This window comes from Hemiscyllium ocellatum, chromosome 19, assembly GCF_020745735.1.
Source record: "Hemiscyllium ocellatum isolate sHemOce1 chromosome 19, sHemOce1.pat.X.cur, whole genome shotgun sequence".
In the NCBI taxonomy this organism is placed as follows: Eukaryota; Metazoa; Chordata; class Chondrichthyes; order Orectolobiformes; family Hemiscylliidae; genus Hemiscyllium; species Hemiscyllium ocellatum.
In genome coordinates this window covers 56,833,243-56,857,211 of record NC_083419.1, presented here as the reverse complement: position 1 = coordinate 56,857,211, position 23,969 = coordinate 56,833,243, and the positions used below count along the sequence as shown (strand labels likewise).

The following is a 23,969-nucleotide window of genomic DNA, read 5'->3' as shown; positions in this document are numbered from 1 at the left end:
GCCTGTTGGTGCCTGTCTCTCCCTGTGTGTGTGTGTAGTGTTGCCTGTTGCTGCCTGTCTCTCCCTGTGTGTGTGTGTGTGTAGTGTTGCCTGTTGGTGCCTGTCTCTCCCTGTGTGTGTGTGTGTAGTGTTGCCTGTTGGTGCCTGTCTCTCCCTGTGTGTGTGTGTGTGTGTGTGTGGTGTTGCCTGTTGCTGCCTGTCTCTCCCTGTGTGTGTGTGTGTGTAGTGTTGCTTGTTGCTGCCTGTCTCTCCCTGTGTGTGTGTGGTGTTGCCTGTTGCTGCCTGTCTCTCCCTGTGTGTGTGTGGTGTTGCCTGTTGGTGCCTGTCTCTCCCTGTGTGTGTGTGGTGTTGCCTGTTGCTGCCTGTCTCTCCCTGTGTGTGTGTGGTGTTGCCTGTTGGTGCCTGTCTCTCCCTGTGTGTGTGTGGTGTTGCCTGTTGGTGCCTGTCTCTCCCTCTGTGTGTGTGTGGTGTTGCCTGTTGCTGCCTGTCTCTCCCTGTGTGTGTGTGGTGTTGCCTGTTGGTGCCTGTCTCTCCCTGTGTGTGTGTGGTGTTGCCTGTTGGTGCCTGTCTCTCCCTGTGTGTGTGTGGTGTTGCCTGTTGCTGCCTGTCTCTCCCTGTGTGTGTGTGTGTGTGTGGTGTTGCCTGTTGCTGCCTGTCTCTCCCTGTGTGTGTGTGGTGTTGCCTGTTGGTGCCTGTCTCTCCCTGTGTGTGTGTGGTGTTGCCTGTTGGTGCCTGTCTCTCCCTCTGTGTGTGTGTGGTGTTGCCTGTTGCTGCCTGTCTCTCCCTGTGTGTGTGTGTAGTGTTGCCTGTTGGTGCCTGTCTCTCCCTGTGTGTGTGTGTAGTGTTGCCTGTTGCTGCCTGTCTCTCCCTGTGTGTGTGTGTGGTGTTGCCTGTTGGTGCCTGTCTCTCCCTGTGTGTGTGTGTAGTGTTGCCTGTTGGTGCCTGTCTCTCCCTGTGTGTGTGTGTGGTGTTGCCTGTTGCTGCCTGTCTCTCCCTCTGTGTGTGTGTGTAGTGTTGCCTGTTGGTGCCTGTCTCTCCCTCTGTGTGTGTGTGTAGTGTTGCCTGTTGCTGCCTGTCTCTCCCTGTGTGTGTGTGTGTGGTGTTGCCTGTTGGTGCCTGTCTCTCCCTGTGTGTGTGTGTGTGTTGCCTGTTGCTGCCTGTCTCTCCCTGTGTGTGTGTGGTGTTGCCTGTTGGTGCCTGTCTCTCCCTCTGTGTGTGTGTGTAGTGTTGCCTGTTGGTGCCTGTCTCTCCCTCTGTGTGTGTGTGTAGTGTTGCCTGTTGCTGCCTGTCTCTCCCTGTGTGTGTGTGTGGTGTTGCCTGTTGCTGCCTGTCTCTCCCTGTGTGTGTGTGTGTAGTGTTGCCTGTTGCTGCCTGTCTCTCCCTGTGTGTGTGTGTGGTGTTGCCTGTTGCTGCCTGTCTCTCCCTCTGTGTGTGTGTGTAGTGTTGCCTGTTGGTGCCTGTCTCTCCCTGTGTGTGTGTGTGTAGTGTTGCCTGTTGCTGCCTGTCTCTCCCTGTGTGTGGGGCTGTGAAGCAGCCTGGCTGTGAGCTGGGAGGAGGAGTCAGTCAGCTCCCTGGCTGTATTTGAGTTGTGCTGGCTGGGGGCGGGGAGGAACTAGCCGCCCAGCAGGAAGTGTGGGCGGTGTGGACTCCCCGGTAGCAGCTCTAGCTCCAGCTCCCTGCCTCCCCCGCCCTGTCCCCCCTGTCCCCGCGGGCCGCCTTCACTCCCTCCCTCAGCCCGAGCCGGGGTGCGGACGGCAATGCCCGGGATGCAGCTGGACTTCGGGCCCCTGAAGGAGCCGATCGGCTTCATCAAGATCCTCGAGTGGGTGAGTAGCAGCTTCCCCCGAGTCTCTCTCGGTGTAGGCCGAGGCCTCAGGCTGGGCCTGGCCGCCCCGCTGCAGCTCGGGGCTCGGGGCTCGGCCCTCCCCCGCTCCCAGGCCCCGCTCCTCCCGGGGGGGGGGGGTTAACCCCACAGCAGCTTCCAGTGCAACAAGGTGCCCCAACAAAGTGGGTTCTCTCCCCTTTTATAAAATAAAGTAGTCTTTATTCTTCAAATTAAAACTTTGTGCAAAACCGACTTTTGCTGAAATGCTCCAGTGAAGTTATGAGTTAAATCAATGTTTGATGGTGGAGCATTAACTTTACTGTTGGGTGAATTTGTCATTGACCAGGAGAGTCAGCATTTCACTCTCAGTCAGTCAGTGAATTTATTTTTAAATAGAGCAGTGCGGCACAGATTATGTTTGACAAGATTTCACTGTAAGTTGTGTTTTTTGTTCTATTTTTGCATGAGCCATCCTTCCTGAGGGTGCTTCGTCTTGGTGACAGTCACCGAAAGTGAGGATTATTGTTTCTCTTGAGAGCTTGGCCTTGTTGCTGCTCCATCCCAGAGTTGAGTTGAGTTGAGGGGGACAGGGTGCACCACACCTTTTGTTCAGTTCTTGCAGTTTCACTCCTTTTACTTTGACTGCACTGACTCCGATCGTACAGTTTGAACCTTATCCAAGTGAAAATGGGTCCCTGGTTCTCTGAGTGGATTGACTAGTAAACGGTTTCAGTGGTGTAAATGTGAGGTGACGTTATCATAACTCTCATCAACAGCTAGATAACTGTAGCATGGATTGGATTGTTTATTGTAAACTAACCAACTGGGTAGCGTCCTTTGTGGGGGTTAGAATGCATCTGAGCTATACTGTGAAGTGTAGTGAATGCTTGGTGTTATAGTAATTGTCTTGGTAGATATAACTGTTCATTAGTGCAGGCATGATGCTTTTAGGATTTTGTGCCATGTGGAATGATGGGTCAAGTGGGTAGTTCTGTGGCTGATTACAAAACTTCTTCTGGTTCTGCAATCTTCTTGTGGTTTTGTTGACTTACATTTTAGGTTTGTTTTTTATTTGAAATCACGACCACAAAACTAGCAACGGCTCAAATTGAAAGTGTTTGGCGATAACAAATTTACGCATTTGTATTGTAGTTCTTCTTGTCGCTCAAATTGTAGTTTTGGAGTCTGTGGAACTCTATTCTTCTGGATACGTGACTCCATAAAGGAAGTGGATAAATAGTGATCAGTGTCATAAGAGCTTCCATCTACCCTGACTTGTAAAATTATAATCAATGAATATACCACAAAAATAGATCACAATACTCTAACTTTGTCCCTTGATTATCATTTGAGTCGTCCATTTTCAAAATCAAAGTTTTAATGGCAAAGAATTTAGAATTTTAAAAGAATTCACTTGAGATGCTGATGTCACTGACTGGGCCAACGTCTATTGATCAGTGCGCAGTTAAAAGACAACCACATTGGTGTGGACCTGGACTTGCATGTAGACCAAATCTGGTAAGGATGGCAGATTCCCTTCTGGGAAGGGCAGTAGTGAATCAGGTAAGTTTTCAAAAACCTTCTACAGTGGATTGCTTTTTTTAATCCCGAATTTTTATTGAGTTTAAACTCCACCATCTGCCATGGTAGGATTTGAACCCATGTCCCTAGAAAATTGACTTGATGTGCTGGACTACTAGTGAAGTACCATTATGCTACTGCCTGCCCCATTGCACCAGACATCTGCATAATTTGCACTTAGCAATATTCTTTGCTGTTTGACTTTCAATAGTTATGCTCCAACATCCTTTACATTTTAAACAAAGTGGAAAATGTGTACAATTCCTGAATTAGTTTAATCTTCCTGTATAAACAATCCAGTATAAATAATCACTGTAAACCAAACTTTACTATTTAAAATATGTTGTAACGGTTTCTGTATTTTCAAAGAATTGTTTCTTCAGAATTTAAGCACATGTTTAATCTGGTACATTTTTGAACCTTATTTTCATTTCATTTTCACTGAATGAAACAGCATAAACGAGATCATTCAATATTTGTTTATTCTGACTTGCTGAAAGAATCACCAATCAATTCAACTGCCCTGTTGTCTCTTCACTGCTACACAGTTTTTGTCCCTTTTTTAAAAATGGTTATTTCCAATACCCTTTTGAAAGTTTTTATTGAACTTCTTTTTCAGGTAGTGAATTCAAAAACATCACGTGAATTGAATATTTTTCAACTCTACTGGCTTTGTTGGCTATCAACTAAATCTGTGCTCTCTGTATGACTCACCTGCCATACGAAACGCTTGAATTCAAAACCCTTGTACTTCTAAACATATGTTTATGTGATATAGGAACAGGCCATTCAGCCCAACCAGTCCCTGCTGTCCTTTGTCTCACTTAAGCCTTTAGAATTCCCCCTCAAAGGGCATTGTGAGTCAACCCAGAGCAGGTGGACTGCAGCAGTTCAAGAAGGTGCTTACCCACACCTTCCCAAAGGTGGCTAAGGACAGGCAATAAACGTTGGCTACCTACATCCCACAAATGAATTTTAAAAAAAAATCTCCACATCTAAATCAATCATCATAGCCGTCAAAAATCATAGCCCTTGAATATCTGTGGTCGCTAAGCTCTGGTCGTGATGACTAAAGCCAAGTGGAACTGGAGAACAAGTGATGGTTATTGGTGGGTAATTGGTTGAGAACATTACTGGCCCTATAGACAAGGAACAGATGAGGGGTTGGAGTTAGTATGTGAGTACTGGGGATTGTGGCACAGTGGGAGTGTAACCTCTGCGTCTGAAGGCATGAGTTCAAGTCCCATCTGCTGCAGTGGTGTGTCAGTCTATCTGAACAAGCTGATGAGGTTTTCTTTGGTGGGTTGGAATGAAATTCTGACTGGAAAAACACTTCTAACCAATGTTTTAATCTCCAGTGTTTAACAGTGCCCTTCTCCCTCCTGCTTAATTAGCTTCCTCTTAAATATATCAGCAATTTGTTTCAGACATTCCCTGTGGTAATTAATTCCACGTTGTGAACACTCTGGTTGGAGAGACTTTTATTTCCTGGATTTCCTATTGATTTGTCTGGTTATAAAGGTGTCTAATTACACACTTCTTGAGAGGAAACATTTATTGCATCCAATCTTACCAAAAGTTTATTAATATTAAAGATCTCTATTTGGTCAGTGCTCATATCTCTCGTTTTCAGATCTGTGGGTCTTGTTTAAAGTTAGCATCCCTCCTCGTTCAGGCAGGTATAATACCTGACACAGGCCTTCGATATATGCCTCTCCATCCCTTCAGCCCAACCATCACACTACCAGAACTGTGTTGAAATTTGAGATGCATGGTTCTCACTGTTTGGTTGAAAAAAAATTAGAGGCTTTGTCTTGGCCTGTCACAAGGGAGGGGTTGAGTATTGTTGGAGGCCAGCATTAATGATTTACATTGCTGGCCCAAATCCAACCCAGGTACAGAGTCATAAAGCACGGAAACAGACCCTCTTTGAATTGGCTTTCTCTTTTTGAGAGCTATTGTTCCTAAGCTAGCTGTTTTGAGCTAATTTTAGCTTAATTTTGAGTTAATTTTAATTTTTTTTAATTGAATAAAGTCAGAAATCAGAGTTAATTCTCTGGGATTGTGTCACTATAAAAGATGTTGCTGGGAAGAAGGTTGATTTTTTTTAAGAACTTTCTAACATTTGGTCATCTTTTGTGTGTGGTAAACTTGTGTTTTTGCAATAAACGTAATTGACAGATTGTCAATATTTTCAGGTGGTCTGACAAAGGAGCAGCACTCCGAAAGCTTGGTGATTTTAAATAAACCCGTTGGACTATAACCTGGTGTCATGTGACTTCTGACTTTGTCCCCCCCAGTCTAACACTGGCATCTCCACATCACTATGTTCAGTGACTAATCATCACCAGTAATCAAACCTCAAAAATAAAACTTGTGACCTATTGAGCAAGGTTTTACTCTGGGGTCTGACTTGTTCAGTATTACCATCAGCCAAAATCATCACATTGTCCTCAATGGACATGATTTTGTCACTGTCAGCTATGCTAGTGCCACTCAGGAGGGTTTGAACTAGTGTGGTAAGGGGTTGGGAACCAGAGCAATAGGTCAGCAAGTAAAATGGCTAAGTAGGAATCAGACTGAGGCCAGTAAGACTAAGAGGAAGAACAGCCAAGGAGAGATCACTAAACGCAGTCGGACTGGCTGTCTTGAGGTGAAGAGTTGCTGAACAAAGAGACCTTGGAGTGCAGGTTCATAGCTCCTTGAAAGTGGCGTCGCAGGTAGATAGGATAGTATAGTGACGAAGGCATTTGGTATGCTTTCCTTTCTTGGTCAGATTATTGAGTACAGGAGTTGGAAGGTCGTGTTGTGGCTGTACAGGACATTGGTTAGGCCATTTTGGAATATTGCGTGCAATTCTGGTCTCCTTCCTATCGGAAAGATGTTGTGAAACTTGGAAGGGTTCAGAAAAGATTTACAAGGATGTTGTGAAGGTTGGAGGATCTGAGCTACAGGGAGAGGCTGAACAGGCTGGGACTGTTTTCTCTGGAGCATCGGAGATTGAGGGGGTGACTTTTTATAGAGGTTTACAAAATTTGAGGGGCATGGATAGGGTAAATAGACAAAGTATTTTTCCTGGGGTGGGAGAGTCCAGAACTAGAGGGCACAGGTTTAGAGTGAGAAGGAAGAGATATAGAAGAGACCTAAGGGGCAACTTTTTTCACGCAGAGGGTGGTATGTGTATGGAATGAGCTGCTGGAGGAAGTGGTGGAGGCATTTGGATGGGTCTATGAATAGGAAGGGTTTGGAGGGATATGGGCCGGGTGCTGGCAGGTGGGACGAGATTGGGTTGGGATATCTGGTCAGCATGGATGAGATGGACTGAAGGGTCTGTTTCCATGCTGTACATCTCTATGACAATTAAGGCAAATGAGCTTGGATTTGGATTAATACGTTGTAACAATGATGTTGTAGCTATTACAGAGACTTGGTTTAGAGTCTGTCAGCTTAACGTTCTCCGAAGTACTGAGGGAGGACATCTTAGACAGCATGTTCCTGTGACAACAAAGGATGGCAAGGTTCGGGGACTTTGGATGACGAGAAATTGAGAGCTTAGTCAAAAAGAAGGTGGTAAGGTTAAGGAAACTGAAGACAGAGTGTGAAGATAGCTGGAAAGATCTCAAACAAGGACTTAGGGCTCAGAGGCCATGGAATGACTTTAGCAAACCGGATTAAAGAAGATATCAAGGTGTTTTATATGTGTATAAGGAGCAAGAAAGTTGTTCGGGAAAGGGTAGGTCCACTCGAGGACAAAGGAAGAAATTTTGCGTGTGGAGGTGGGTGAGGTTCTTTACAAACACTTTGCGTTGGTATTCACAAAGGAGAAGGACATGTTGGATGTGAGCCTTGAGAAGGATATGTTGATATTCCAGGTTATATCGATTATAAAAATGGAGATGTTGGGTGTTTTTTGAAAAGTGTTGAGGGAGGTAAGTTCCCAGGATCTAATGGAATCTATTTCAGAATGCTGAGCCAGGCAACTGAGAAATTACTGAGGCCTTGTAAGAATTTTTTTGTCCTTTTTTTTCTCATAGAGCTCCCAGAGGAATTGTGAATAGCTGACATTGTTTTTTTGTTTAAGGATGGCAGCAAGGATAATCTGAGAAATTATAGGCTGATGAGCCTTCTAACGGTGGTAGGGAAATTATTGGAGAAGATTCTTAGGAATTACACACATCTGGAAAAATATGAACTTGTTAGTAATTGGCAGTATGGCCTTGTGCAAAGAAGATTGTGTATCTCTCAAATTTGATTGAGCTTTTTGAGGAAGTGACCGACTATTATCAAGGCAAGATAGTAGCTATTCTTTATATGGCTTTTCACAAGGTTTTTGACCTGCTGCTACAAAATGTGTGGTTGTGTGGAATTGGCTGTGAGTTGGTAAGATGGGCAAAGAACTGGCTTAGTTATGGAAGGCAGAAGGCAACGGGAGGGGTTTTTCCTGACTGGAGATAGTGACCAATGGCATTCCACAAGGATCAGTGCCGGGACCCCTGTTGTTTTAAATAAATAAAAATCATTTGGAGAAGAATGTGGGTGACCTGCTTAGTAAGTTTGTGGGTGACACAAAGTTTGGGGTAATCTGTGGATACTGAAGAGGGTTGCTAGAGGATGCAGCAAAGTTTGAAAACTTGGGCAGAGAAATGGCAGATGGAATTTAATCTGGCCAAATGTGAGGTGGTTCATGTTGGGAGATCTGATGCAGAGTGGGGAAGTATACAGTAAATAGTTAAGACCCATAGTAGCATCAGCATAGATAGGGAGCTGGATATATGGGACCACAGTTCCTTGAAAGTGGTGGATGTCATCTATTTGAACTTCAGTAAGGTGTTTGACAAGGTTCCCCATAGGAGACTGATTGATTAGCAAGGTTAGATCTCACGGAATCCATTTGGATACAGAACTGGCTCAAAGGTAGAAGATAGAGGGTGATGGTGGAGGGTTGCTTTTCAAACTGGAGGCCTGTGACCAGTGGAGTGCCATAAGGATCAGTGCTGGGTCCACTACTTTTTGTCATTTGTATAAATTATTTGGATATCAACGTAGGAAGTATAGTTAGTAAGTTTGCAGATGACACTAAATTGGAGGTGTAGTTGACAGTGAAGAAGCTTACCTCTGATTACAATGGGATCTGGGCCAGATGGGCCAATGGGCTGAGAAGTGGCAGATGGAGTTTAATTCAGATAATTGCGAGGTGCTGCGTTTTGGGAAAGCAAACCAGAGCAGGATCTATACACTTAATGGTAAGGTCCTAGGGAGTGTTGCTGAACAAAGAGACCTTGGAGTGCAGGTTCATAGCTCCTTGAAAGTGGAGTCGCAGGTAGATAGGATAGTGAAAAAGGCGTTTGGTATGCTTTCCTTTATTGGTCAGAGTATTGAATACAGGAGTTGGGAGGTCATGTTGTGGCTGTACAGGACAATGATTAGGCCACTTTTGGAATATTGCGTGTAATTACGGTCTCCTTCCTTTTGGAAAGGTGTAAAAGGGTTCAGAAAAGATTTACAAGGTTGTTGCCAGGGTTGGAGGATTTGAGCTACAGGGAGAGGCTGAATAGGCTGGGGCTGTTTTCCCTGGAGTTGAGGAGGAGACCTTCTATAGAGGTTTATAAAATAATGAATGGCATGGATAGGATAAATAGACAAAGTCTCTTCTCTGGGGTGGGGGAGTCCAGAACTAGAGGGCATAGGTTTAAGGTGAGAGGGGAAAGATAAGAGAGACTGAAGGGGCAATGTTTTCACGCAGAGGATGGTGCATGTATGGAATGAGCTGCCAGAGGAGGTGGTGGAGGCTGGTACAATTACAACATTTTAAAAGGCATCTGGATGGATATATGAATAGGAAGGAGTGGAGGGATATAGGCCAACTCCTGGCCAGTTGGGGTATCTAGTCAGCGTGGATGAGTTGGACTGAAGCATCTTTTTCCGTGCTGTACATCTTTGTGATTCTGACTCTAAGTGGATTAGGCATACAACATGCTTTCTTCATCAGGGCATAAGAGTATAAAAATTGGCAAGTCATGTTGCAGCTGTATAGAACTTTAGTTTTGGCCAAATTTGGAATATTATGAACAGGTCTGGGTGCCACACTACTAGAAGGATTAGAAGGTACAGTCACAGTTTACCAGGATGTTGTCTGGTTGGAGGGTATTAGCTATGCGGAGAGATCGGGCAAACTTGGTTTCTTTTCACTTGAATATGGAAGGATGAGGAGCAACATGACAGAAGTTACAAAATTATGAGGAATGGAAAGTCAGTTTTTTTTTGTCCCCCCCCCCCACCGTGCAGAAATGTCAATTACTAGGTATAAAGTAAAAGGGGGTAAGTTTTTTTTTTAAAAGCAATTAGACACCTTTTTTTTCGCACAGGAGGTGGTGAGTGCCTGAAATGCATTGCCAAAGGAGGTGGTGGAGGCAGGTACAATAGCGCTGTTTACGAGACCACTTGATAATTGTATGAATAGGTAGGGAATAGAGGGATATGGACAGGATAGAAGCTTTCTGTGCTATGCTGTTCTAGTTATTTACAAGAAAAAAGAAGTATTCAGTTTTAAAAAATCAAAGGTACATGAAACTATCAACCTTGTGATTTCATTCTCTCACTTGGAGTTTTGGGTTCTTGAAACATTGTCTAGAAATCATTACTAGTCTCTTGAGATTAAATTCACAGTAGCAATGGTCTCCTATCAATAAAGCTGCAATAGTTCAAGTACCTGGCTCTAACCTGTGTAGCACGTATGCATTTTCATTAAATCAGAAGCAATATCACTGGACTCGGATGTTTGTCTGACAAGATTTCTGTGGGCTGGATTTTCCAAAGATTGACAATCTTAAACAGATTGGGCTTGTATGTGTGAGTAAAGTATGGCGTCAGTTGACTAGTGATTCAGGAGTTAGGCTATGTATTTAATGCTCTAATGTTTCCTAATTTAACAGTTTACTACATTTCATCCAATCCCTCTGAATTCTTCCATTTAAATCAAGACTATAGGAGAGTTTCAGGCATTGGGGAATTGCCCAGTGGAATCTTAAATCTCCAAGTAGTTCCTTTAGAGTCTGCCACAATGAGGATTCCACAATGTCCTCCATTCAAATCCCTCATTCACATTTGAATAATGATTGTCTGATCATCAGAAAATGTGTGCCTTTATCTCAGGGCTGATTTTGAATTTTGTCTGATAGGATAGTTAATATTTGGATGAAAGTGGGTACTGCAGATGCTGGAGATTAGAATCAAGATTAGCTTGGTGCTGGAAAAGCACAGCAAGTCGGGCTGTATCTGAGGAGCAGGAAAATCGACGTTTCAGGCAAAAGTCCTTCGTCAGAAATTCCTGATGAAGGGCATTTGTTCAAAATGTCGATTTTCCTGCTCCTCCGATGCTGCCTGACCTGCTGTGCTTTTCCAGCACTATTCTAACCTGGTTAAAATATTTGTCATGTACGTACAAAATTTGAAAACCGTGATGATTGGAACTCTTGCCATGGCTATTGGACAAAAACATATTTATTGTGAGAATGATACATCCTCAGCACACTTCCCTTGTCTTTTATCGTATTGGTGACCTTTTAGATAGGTTGTGCTTAGTGACTCTCAGAAATATAAATGACCCAATCTCTGTATAGTGACTGTCACATTTGGAACTTATACAGGTAATTTGAACAGCTAAGAATAAACCAATAAGTTTTTCTTTAGAAAAGAAATGCTGACAATTTCAACTTGTTCTCATAATTTAATGGGTTTCTGATTTTTTTTTTTTGCTTTAAATTTCAAACCTAGATATTTGCAATTTTTGGATTTGCAACATGTGGTGGATTCAGTGGCAAAACTGCACTGAATGTGAAATGCAAGGACTCCAATGACAGTCAGTTATTTACAGCGAACTTCCAATATCCATTCAGGTTGGTGTGTTTTAGTCTTTATTTTTGAAAGTCTGTTGGTGTCAAGTCAACTTTCGAGTTCAGTTTAATTGGTGCAGAAAATGTGGTTTTGCACTCCTTGAATTGCCTTCATAGGTCTGCTGTTTAACAGTCGGGTTTAATTTGTCAAATTTCTATGTAAATTTAACAGTCAATTAACGCTTCAACTAAACTGGAACTTTAAGAAAGTTTGTGACAATGTTTGAGTCTGTCACACTGCAGCATTGGATATCTTTTTGCATGTGGAAATTCTTTTCTTCCAAATATGTTGCGTGATCAGACCTTCCTGTATATGCTGACTGGACAAATAATTGCATATGAACGTGGAAACATATATTGGAACAACCAAGTGCAAAATATGATGTTGACTGAGGAAATAAATGAGGTAGACTTTTCTCTATAATAGGAATATGTTGCTGAGTGTTGCAGAACAGTTACAATATTAATATTGTTGGAAGACTTTCGTATTTTATTACCTTTTTAGACTCTTGAGAATGGCACATCTGAGTGTTTTTTGAGAATTGAATAAGTAAGTAGCAAGCATAATTAGTGTGTAAAAGTGATTTATTAAATGAGTTTGGTATTTTCCAGGTTGAACACTGTTTCAATCATTCCCAAGGCAACCTGCAATCAAACTACAGCAATCTACCTAATGGGAGATTTTTCATCCTCTGCTGAGTTTTTTGTTGCAATCGCAGTATTGGCCTTTCTGTACTGTATCGCTGCCCTTGTTCTCTATATCGGGTATCTCCATATCTACCGGGATGGCAACCGTGGACCGATGATTGTAAGTAACCTTCCATGAACACACCAATTGTCTTTATATGTCATTGTAGCGTAGTTAGGACCTAATCAAGTTGTAACTTGTGACACAGAAGTTTTCCGCCCTTATCAACCATAAACCATAAGGAACAGTATCAATAAGTATAAAAGAAGAGAAGGTGAGGGCTCTTGGCACAGTGGAAGTGCTCTCCCCTCTGGGCCAAGAGACCTGAGTCCAAGTCCCACCTGTCCTGGATGTGTGTCATAACATGTCTGGATAGATTTCGTAAATAACTGGGCAGGGCAAATCATTCAAAGTGTAGTGTGTCGCTGACAAATTGTTACCATGGATTTGCCTGATATATAATACTTTTGCAGTATTAGATCTCAGCCCTCACTTCAACTGATTTATGCCATTATTGGCTTTCACACTGACACATAGCAAATCACTTATTTCTGTCAACCAGTCATTTATTTGAAGCCCTATATGATTACAGATATCCAGTTGTAGATGTATTTTGTTTTGGATTGCTTCATTTGGTTTTGTATGCCTTGCTGCAAATTAATTGCACTGAATGAACCAATATCCACCATGATGTGATGACAATCTAACCCTTGTAAGTGGGGACCTGGGACTGTTCTGTGAATTAGCCTTATTTTATGACAGATGAGGATCAAAACTCTCAGCATTTGGAAGATGTAATTTCTAATGTTGCAATCAAGTATTCCAATAATCTCAGACAAGTGCCTTTGGCAACTATATTTCAGAAGCATGTAGCACAAATCCCAGTGCCTACTGAGGTGGGACTGAAATATAGTGATTTAGGGCTTGGCAGGGTGAGCCTTCTATTATAAGAAGCTTCTCGCTGTATTCCCTTTTACTCAGTTGTCATATTGACGTGAAATTCAATACCTAGTCAGGCACTCTGTCGTTCTGTTGCCGTTAATAGTAAGATGTAATTGTGTGCTGTCAGTCATTAATTAGCACTGTCGTCCGTTTATAAATGTTTTGTGCAGTGTAGGTATGTTCAATTTAAGAGTAAATGCATTTCAAAATATAATATTACTTTTAAACAGATTGTTGAGATGAACTTCTAAAATGTCCTGATACCATTTCAATAGTTTGACCACCACAGAACAAATCAATGTTGTATACATGGTGCATTATACTTTAATGACTTAAGGTATACATCTGAAACCTTCTATGCAACTGCTGTTCTATTTAATACAAGAAAAAGTCTAAAAATATGGCTGCCAAAGTATCCAATTAGTATAGATGTTTCAAAAGTTGATAATGTGACTGTTAATTGTCACTTGCTTAGTTTTCTTGAAGGATAGCCTATAATGTGAAGAAACATCTTCAGAACAATCTCCAATTTGGGAGGATGTGTTGGAATGAATGAGTTACAATTCAGATCCTTTTTTAATTTGGCTTTATAGCTTTTAGAGGAATATAGACTGATTATTGTGCAGAAAGGCGGTCTTTGAGTCTATTGTGTCAGTGCTTTTATTTTAACAGAGCATTCCAAACTATTTCCCATCCTCGAAGGTCTTTCCCCATGTTTTTCTCCGTTTTATTTTAAAGGTTTAAGTAGTTATCCATATTTCATAAGTAGTTAGTGATAGATGTCTTTTACTTATGTTTGTGAATTCATATCTGCTTGCTTTAATGCCTATAATTTTTGTAGATTTAAATTGCTGTTCTCATCCACCATCTTATTCACAATCCAGTCAAAATGGGTAGAAAGATTCTTCACATTTAAAATAGTTTATCATTTTTATTTCCTGCTGCACAAATTTAAAGGATGAATTTAAATTGTGGTAAGTTGTATGGCATTTACTACTTCATCTCGGGATTTATTATGTAATTATGGAATTTGTTCTGTAAAAATTCTCAAATAGCTGCGGTATTGTTGGTTGATCTGTTTCCATCTGGTGATTATCCAGGCTGTGATCATGAGGTGTTCAAGTTGCTTGCTCATGCGAGTCTTTAGTGCGAGCCAGCAAAAATAATGTTGCAGAAGTTAGCCTACTCAGTGGGTACTTCAGAAACCTGGAGACATTGCGGTGATTGTGTGTCTGCATAATTTGGTGCTTGCAGCTGAGAAGCAGTGTGCTTTAATTGACTTTTTTCAGTGAATGTAGTCTTCACAGCATCGTGTCCCAGGTTTCCCTTTTTTTTTAAAAAGAAATGTTTACACCAGGAGCAAGGCAGCAGGGATGGGGGAGAATTTTGGTCGTTATACTGAAGGGTGAGGAGAAAAAAATTAATAGTCATTACTCCATCTGCTACATTATAACAAACAAAGTGATCACTATGCATTTTGATTAAATAATTTTATGTTGGGCAGTGTGCTTGATGTTTGAATGGCTACTTTTACTTTGAATGTGTCTTGATGCCATGACTTAAACTTCTGCCTGTGTCAACCATCTTGTGTGAATTGACGATTCAGCCTTGTAACGACAGGATGCAGTGAAGTGCTCTGTTACTTTGGACTCCACTTGCTTTTGGAATTGTATTCTTCTGGGCTGCTGGAACATTCTTCACATCAATAGTTTTACTTCTACTTTTTAACTGTTCACTTTCCCCTCAACACTTCAACTGTTAAGATATTTAAAAAGTAAAGAATATCTAGATAATTTTATTTTTGATTTTTCATGATACCCCCTTGTATTATATTTTTCTGTTCAGACATCTACTGCACTCTCGTTAAACAGTTTACATTTCATTCTGTTTTATTATATTTCTAGCCACCTTCCTTTTTGATCCTGTTCTCATTAATATTGTTCATTTTTGTTACCTTTTTCAAACTTTGTCAAAGGATCCACGATTAAAAGGTTAACTCTAATATTTTTGCCATAGCTGCTGCCTGATCTGCTGAATGTTTCCAGTTGGTGGGCATTTTCCTCCTCTCATGTGCAATGTTGATTGTACGTTTCTTTAGTGAAACTAGTTAGTTGCATTTCCCTCCTGAAACAGAGGTTGGTGCAGTTTTGATTGATGAATTTGAAATATGAAGTAACACTAATGGAGCAAGTTATGTTTGTCTGTATGCTGTCCTTATTGCTGAAGATTGCAGTCAATTCTGAAAAGTTTGCCTGCTGTATTATGCAGGATGCAAGATTTTTGTTTGGGTGGTGTAAAGTGGTTTATAATGTAACGCTTCTGAAAACTTAATAGCTACTTGTTAAAAGTACATATAGGTGAAATTAATTATAAAAGTCCACTGTTTCTTTTCCCCAGATGTTTAGTTTTTAGTGAAGGCTGTATGCACATACTGTTTGTGCTGTAGCTATGGCTAAAATCTTGAAGTCTTGGTTTTATTTCCAAACTGACCCCAAATTACAAGGAAAATCATTGCTTAAACCATCACTTCTTGTCTCCATCATTAGTAGCTATACCTTCAGCTGCCCATGTGCTAAATTGTAAACATTCCTCAGTAAAGCTGTCCTTTTTAAAAGTGTTCCTTAAAATCCATCACTCTGATCAAGTTTTTAGTCACTGTCCTGATGCTAAAGCATCATGGGATTATTGACTGTATTAAAGGTACTATATTATTGCGAGTTGTTTTGGAGACAGCTGATCTGTCTTGTATGCTATGAAATCCTTTCCATAGTTAGCCGATGGAATAGTTCAACATGGCGTTTTGACCAAGTTGACTCTCTCTCCTTTTTTTTGTGAAAGGAGTGTGTTTGAGAAGAAAGTGAACTGAAAGGATGCATCAAGTAGTTTTCATGTTTAGTGTGGGATTGCTCTGCACATTTTTGTCTCTGTTGTCTTTCCTGAGATTGGGATAGTGTAAAGCAGGTGCCAAGAGTCTAACTTGCTCTTGATCAGTTATTGAAAGCACCACCTTATTCAAACATTGTGCTCAGATTGACACCGTATCCTTTCATGGAGAGACATAGAAATGTACAGGATGGAAGCAGGCCCTTCAGTGCAACTTGTCCATGCTCACCAGATATCCTGAATTAATGAAGAACTATTTGCAAATATTTGGCCTTTCTCCCTCCAAATCCTTTCTATTCATGTATCTATCCAGATGCTTTTTAAATGTTGTAATTACACTAGCCTCTACCACTTCCTCTGGCAGCTCATTCCATACTTGCACCACCCTCTGCTGAGAGAGTTGCCCCTTGGGTCTCTCTCATATCTTTCCCCTCTCATGTTAAACCTACGCCCTCTACTTTGGGCACCGCTACCCTGGGGAAAAGACCTTTGGCTGTTCACCTATCCATGCCCCTCGTAAATTTATGAACCTCTCTAAGGTCACCGCTCCATAGAAAATAGCCATAGCCTTATTCAGCCTCTCCCTATAATTCAAGTCCTCCAACCCTTTTTTAAACTTTCAATGTTTGTTGCGTGTGAAGTTAACCAGGAATTAATTATGAATTTTATATCCAACAGATTTTAAATAATGCACACAAGAAGTTGAGATTCCTGTTTGGAAAAGTTTCTCGAAATGGCTGTGGTCTAGGCAGTGAGAGTTGATTAGTTATTTATATGCTGCAAACTTGGTTTTAATCTGCTAACAGTCTGTTACAATGAGGAAGGGATGTTGTATCTCAGTACTCCCTGCCCCCAGCATCCCTCCCTTCTCCCTGGATCACCAATTAAAGTGAGACTGAGAAAGGTCATGCCTGTTTTATTTTAATTATGTTTCACAAGTTCTGGGGTTTTCTTAATGTTGCACATTGTAGTGAAAGACTAGGTAAAACAGTTTATAGCTACCAATGGTTGCTGGATGGATGACCTGGATTAAGTTTATCAAATGTGCTAAAATGTTTTGTCTGTTCATTGTTCATAGCCTGTTAGTATGCTGACAAACCTGTACCTTGCTAGTCTCCTTCCAAGTGCTCTTAGTCTCTCTTTCATTTGTATAATCTATTCTTATATCTTCATTCAACTTCCCTTTTTTAAATCAAGCTGCATTCACCTCAACCCTGCCATCTGGCAATGAGTTCCACGTTTTAGTTACACTCTAAGTAAGAAGCTTAATCTAAGAAGTTTATTGAATTTTTTCAGTGATTTTTATATTGTATTTGTTGCCCCTGGTTTTGCTGCCTCCTATAATAGCAACATCTTCACTATGTATGCTGTATCCAATAATTTAAAGATTTCCTCCTCTATTCACCTTTTTGATTAGATTACTTAGTGTGGAAACAGGCCCTTCGGCCCAACAAGTCCACACCGACCCGCCGAAGCGCAACCCACCCACACCCCTACATTTACCCCTTACCTAACACTACGGGCAATTTAGCATGGCCAATTCACCTGATCTGCACATCTTTGGACTGTGGGAGGAAACCGGAGCACCCGGAGGAAACCCATGCAGACACGGGGAGAACGTGCAAACTCCACACAGTCAGTCGCCTGAGTCGGGAATTGAACCCGGTCTCGGGCGCTGTGAGGCAGCAGTGCTAACCACTGTGCCACCGTGCTGCCATTAATCTGGGAGAAAAAGGTCTTTGCCCATTCAACATTCCCCGAATGGATATAAACTCCGTTCATGGTCATCCTTGTAAACCGGTTGCCCTGAGCAGCAGTTGAGTTCTAGAGTCAATCCTGGGTGTGTTTCATAGGTTCATGGAAGATAAGCAGAAGGCTGTGGAGGTCAAGTCATTTGCATTTAAGACAGAGGTTCTTGATTAGTAAGGGGATCAAGGGTTATAGGGACATGGCAGGAGAAGGGGGTTGTGTCAGCCATGATTGAACAGTAGAACAGATGCAATTGGCTAAATGGTCTTGTTCTACTCCTCTACCTTTATGGTCTAAAGCTGCATTCATTTATTATGAGAACCATGCTATTTAATTATGTAACATTTCCTATTTGACATGACCACATTGGGAAGGGTGAGGTCAGATTCTTGTTCAGTATTTTCAATTGCACTTTTATTTCCTCATTGTTTTCCAGGACTTTGTTATGACAGTTATTTTCGCTTTCTTGTGGTTGGTCTCCTCTTCAGCTTGGGGGAAAGGCCTCACTGATCTGAAATACTCGACAAATCCAGTAAACATCATAAAGTCCGCTCAGTTATGCAATGATCTGAGTAAATGTACTCCCGGAGGTGTGTCTGGCGTGGGAAGCTTGAATGTTTCTGTGGTATGTGCACTTAATTTTATTTGATCTCTCCCTCAACCTATCTCGTTGTTTCCCTGCCGGCAATTCATTAATTTAGATATTGGTGCTGTTGCTCGATCATGCAGTCAGTTCAGAAAATTATCAGCGTGCACTTGAGGGAAGTACTTTCTTTGGGAGTGCTTTGTGTGGTCTTCCTTTGGTTGTTTATAATACCATTGCTTCGGTAGTTTATGTGGTTGCTATTGTGCACTCACTGGGTGTCTTTTAATCTGAAAACTTTCAAAATATGACTTTGCAGTTCTGTTGGAGAAGTCTGGCTCTAGGTGCGCTGAGAGTGATGGGATGCTGACTCAACTATGCTCACAGTAGAGGCCTCTGGCATGGCTTGTGTTATGGTCTTGTGATAAATATCACGCTGCAAACTTAGAATTTCCAATGTCTAGAAGCAATGCAAACGAATGAGATCCATTATTAGAGTGAATCTGATTCCTAAAAAGGGGTTGCAAACTTTCACCACATTCACTTAAGAGGTATGACTGCTATTTGATAGCTACACTGTTGCTCTGTAGACATTTTACTACTTTTTTAAAATTTTATTGATCTGTAATCCAAATAAAGATCCAGACAGAGGTATTCAAGTCATCATGTGGTAGCTAAGGAATTTAAAGTCAATTAATTAATCAAATTGATTTTTAAAAAAAAATCTAGTCTCTGTAATAGAGACCATGGCATTGTTGGATTTTTCTACAACTCCTGCTTAAACCGTATCCTTTTTCAGGGGCAAGGGTATTTGCTATTTTTGTTGGACTTCAACACCATGAGACTTGAGACCCACCACCTCGTGGATTGACTCTTAACCACCCTCCTAAATAGCATAGCAAGGCACCCAGTTATAATTGATCTGCTACCAAAATAATTATTGATGATAAAACCCAATGACCAGTCTGTTTTGCCAAGTCCTCCATGAACATTTTGGTAGAACCAAAATTGGGTCGGCAGTAAGTTAACATCTGAATCACAGCTTTCGGTCACTGTTCCAGACTCTACCTCCACTATTGCCATATCTCATCTATTTGGAGATACCCAGCAGAGGAAGCAGTATAATGCTGTATAGTCGGGAAAGAGTGGGCCTGGATTTCCCTTTATTTGACTCCAGCTCCATAAATGATTTTTAATTCTTTTGGGATGGGCGTGTCACTTCTAAGTCCAGCATTTGATACCCATTCCTAATTGTCCTTGAAGTGGTAATGATGAATCACATTTTGTAGATTGGGCTATTAGGAAGGGTGAAATTTGATTCCAAAACAGTGAAGGAATGATTCCAGGTCAGGATGCTTTGCAACTTGGAGGGGAGTCTGCAGATGGTGACCCTCCCTTGCATGTCTACTGTTCTCTCTTCCCCACCCAAGGATGTTGGTAGTAGAGTATTAGATTAGATTAGACTTAGTGTGGAAACAGGCCCAACAAGTCCACACCGACCCGCCGAAGCGCAACCCACCCATACCCCTACATTTACCCCTTACCTAACACTACGGGCAATTTAGCTTGGCCAATTCACCTGACCCGCACATCTTTGGACTGTGGGAGGAAACCAGAGCACCCGGAGGAAACCCACGCAGACACGGTCTGTAATGGTAATGCTATTGACAAATGTGTGAGAAGATGGTTAGATCACATCCAGTTGAGGTGGTCATTCCTTGACATTAAAATGACTGTGACATAACATCGGATCTTCTATGGGTAAGGAAACCACCTGCTGACTTGACACCTATTGCCCTCCGTCATGCTGCCCCATGTTGAACATCTCTTGGAATAAGCACTGAGTTGTAGCAAAAGCCCAGAATATCCAGTGGGTTGGGAACCTTCATTTTGATCTCTCGCCCTGATACCAAATACCATGCCACTGCTCATAGAATCAGTTATACAGTACACAGACCTTTTGGATTATTATATGTGCGCTGACAAAAAAAACCACCTTGAAATTAATACTGGTCCTACATTGCAGCCCATAGCTTTGAATGTTATGACCTTCCAAGTGCTCAAAGTACTTTTTTTTAAAAAAAAATGTTTGTGGAGTTTCCCACCTCGACTAGCATCCCCAGCAATGCATTCTGGATTTCCCACCACTACTTGCAAGAGAATTTTTTGTTTTGCCCCCTCTAGTCCCTTCTAAAATCCTGCCTTTCATCTCAAAGTATGCCCCATTGTTAATGACTATTTCAACTAAAGGGAACAGCTGCTTCCTAACCACACTCTCTATGTTCCTCATAATCTTTTAAACCCCAATCAGGTCCCTATGCAGCATTTCCCTGCTGTAAAGAAAACAACCTCTAGCAACTCTTCAGAGGTAAATCTCACACATTTGCAGTGAATATCCTGTACAGTCCATCCAGTGTAATCACATCCTTGTTTATCATGCAGTGACCAGCACTGAACTCAAATTGTGGCTTAAACAAAGTTTTTTTTTTGTGCAGCTCTAATATAACCTCCCTACTCTTTTTTTTAAAAAGAAAGTTCTAATCTATGCTACAATGATAAAGGCAAGTGTCCCATATGCTACCTTAACTACCCTATCAACCTGCTGTTCAAGGATCTCTGACCAAGCACCCCAAAGTTCTCTGTTCCTCTGAACTTTCTAATGTCCTGCCACCTCACACCTATCAATGTTAAATTCCAACTGCCATGATTTACCAATTTGACCAATCCATCTATATCCTCCTGAAACTAAAATAGTCATCTTCTTCCTCCTCCCCATACCATTTACCCAATCTTTGTGATAAGTAAGTTAGGGGATTACACAGCGTCCCCATGTTCTCATCAATATCACCTTAACAATAAGGAACGCAGCACTCCTCCCTGTGGTATGCCGCTGGATTTGGGGCCTCCAGTTACACAAACGAGCTTTGACCACCACCCTCTGTTACTGTTACTGGACTGGTTTTGGATCCAACTTGCCAAGTTACCCTGAATACCATGTGCTTTTACCTACTTTATCAGTCTCTCTTCTGGGACCTTGTCAAAGGCTTTGCTGAAATCCATATGAAATACATCAACTGCACCACTCTCATCTACACTCTTGGTCACGACCTCAAAAAATATTAAACCAGATTTTGTTAGTCATGATCTTCCTACAATAAAGCCATGCTGACTATCCTCGATCAAACTTTGCCTGTCCAAGTGGAGCTCAATTTTTGTCCTTCGAATGTTTTCCGATTAGTTTTGCTCCCACTGACGTGAGACTCGCCCATCTCAAACTCTCTGGTTTATCTCTTGTAAAATGGAACCACATTGGAGCACAGCTAATTCTCTGACACCTCCCCTGTGGCTACACAGGAATTAATCTTTTGTGTGTTCTTTTGTATCCCATGCTACTGTGGCAGATAAGTCCTCTGAACCCAGCGATTTTATTCACTTTAAAGCCCACTAAAGCCTCCAATATCACCTCCCTCCCTATGCAGTTTGATTCATGTCAGAACCTTTGTTACAGTCTGCATCGAGTCATATAGCGCAGAAACAGACCCTTTGGTCTAACCAGTCCATGCCAAGCCTTCTCCCACCTGCCTGCTCCTGGCTCACATCCCTCCAAACTTCTTCTTCTATTCATGTATCCATCCAAATGTCTTTTAAATGTTGTAACTGTACCCATGTCCACCACTTCCTCAGGAAGCTCATTCCACACTTGAACCACCCTCTGTTTTTTGAGGGGAAGGAAGCTTTTTTTTTACTAATATCTGAAGCCCTTTTTCCTCCTCAGCCTGGGAGTAAAGGGATGGAATAAGATTGGATTTTGAGAGGAAAGAGCACCTCATTTTATAACTCTCTGTTTAGAGGGTAAATGTTTTCCCAGTACTCTCTCTCATACTGAAGCCAAATACATGAAGCCCAACTTGTGGAGGATGGGATCTCCACATGCTGTCTTGGCAGGGGTTTGGACTCTTCTTTGGCCTTAGGTTTGCAAGCTACAGAGGCCTTCCTTTTTATTATTCCATAGGACCATATAGTCATTATTTTTTTTCTTCCATAAATCCTGATGGCCTGTACAGTTCTTTTTATAAGGTAAACTTTAAACAGCCTTGTGAGCAAGTTGTGGCTCTTGCTTCATCACTTCAATTGGTTAAGTTTGTATTTTATGTTTCCTTTGCAGGTGTTTGGCTTCCTCAATGTGATCCTGTGGTGTGGAAACGCATGGTTTGTGTACAAGGAAACCAGCTGGCATACTCCACCACAACCTCAGCAGGATCCAGCAAATGTGGCACCACCACCTCAAAATCCATAATGCTGCAGTTAGAAATTTGTTGAGGCATGTGTTTGCAAACTCACCAGAGCATACAGTAGGTTTCATAATTACTCAACATTGCATAAGCTTGATGGGAAAATGCATCTGTTGTCTTTGCTATTTGTGCTGTTGTCATATGCCTTTTTGATAGGTAGGGGTGAAGAGAAGATGAATGTGTGTAGTCCCATTTAAATTGGGGTTTACAGTGAAAGAATGTGCAGACATCGTCAATGATGATGTCAATGTTACACCACATGTACATAACACAGTGAAGCCCTTTCAAGATCAATTTAATATGCCAACTATTTTCTTCCTTCGATGGTGTTTGCTGCAGACTATTTATCATGCATGCTTAAAACCTCTAATGATCAGTAACCCCTATTTGCCAAATTTAAACTTCTCATTGAGATGGAAGAACACTAAAGGTCATGATCTGCATATTAACAAGCCCTTGTGAAATGTGCAAAGTACAGGATTGCTCTTAAATCTCTTTCGACTGGAAAAAAAAAGTGTGCTACTTTTGGTTTTTAAGCTTGTCATTCAATGGTTAGTCTCTGATTTGGTCTGTATTGTACTGAATGAAGATAGCTTGGTTTGTGAAAGACATTGATCTTTAATGGGTTATGCTGTGTTACACAACTCAAGCCATTGCAATAAGAAACATTTTTACTACATAACTGAAAAGTTTTTTTTTGTTGTTGCTTTTTCTACTTTCTTGTACAGAAATTATGGAAAGTGTTAAAAAAAACTTTTTTTTTTGGCCAAATCTGCACTTGCTTTTTTTGACAGGGGTGTTAAATCATTAGTTTCCTTGGTGCAGTACTTGATGATAAATGGCACTTTCTCAAGTTTTATGTAGTTTTGCTTTGGACTTGTCTGATTTGGTTTTTCTGTTTTAGTAAAGTGAAAATCCTAACTGTCATCATGACCCACTTTCATTGTAAATTATGTGCCTTATAAAATGAAGGTCATTTGGTGAAGCTTGAAAATGTTAATCTATCATAATCCTCGCTTGCTTTATCTCAGTCTGGAAATGTTTTGTTTTGCTGGTGCTGTTACTCAGTGGTTAAGGGCTGATGACATGATGTGATAAAGTACCAAATGTATTTGAGCTTTTTTATATATACGTTTGTACCCTGCCTCGTTTTTTGATTTTGGAACTATGCTTTTCTGTTAATTCTCTGCTTCGTTAGAAGCTTATGAAGGAGGCAGGAGGAAAAGAAGGAAAAAGAACTGATTTGCTTCATAGCCATTGTCAAATTTACTCCTCTAATAAATCCAGATTTTCACTGAACACCAAGTGCCTTTTCAGCGTCAGACACTGGCTTGCATTTTGAAAATGGAATTCTCAGAACAGCCTATGTATTTGATTGGTGCTGCTGTAAGAAATACCATCAGCCTTAAAGCTGCATCAAGTATTTTGCCAAACTTGATGAATGCTTTGGCCTCATGAGACGTCTGTTCTGATTTAAAGGCCTCTGTTTAAGAATTCAGGAAACACAAATAAAAATATTTTCTGTTGACAATAA

At 41.4% G+C, this 23,969-nt stretch overlaps 1 protein-coding gene across 1 annotated transcript; it reads left to right on the top strand.

Annotated features, from left to right (window-relative positions):
* The first annotated feature begins 1,578 nt into the window (after positions 1–1,578).
* On the top strand, positions 1,579–23,969 carry LOC132824987 (synaptophysin-like protein 1). The gene is made up of 5 exons (XM_060839940.1): positions 1,579–1,826; positions 11,180–11,301; positions 11,911–12,106; positions 17,997–18,185; positions 22,309–23,969. The coding sequence occupies exons 1-5, from the start codon at positions 1,758–1,760 to the stop codon at positions 22,438–22,440; spliced, it is 708 nt and encodes a 235-aa protein (XP_060695923.1). The 5' UTR covers positions 1,579–1,757; the 3' UTR covers positions 22,441–23,969.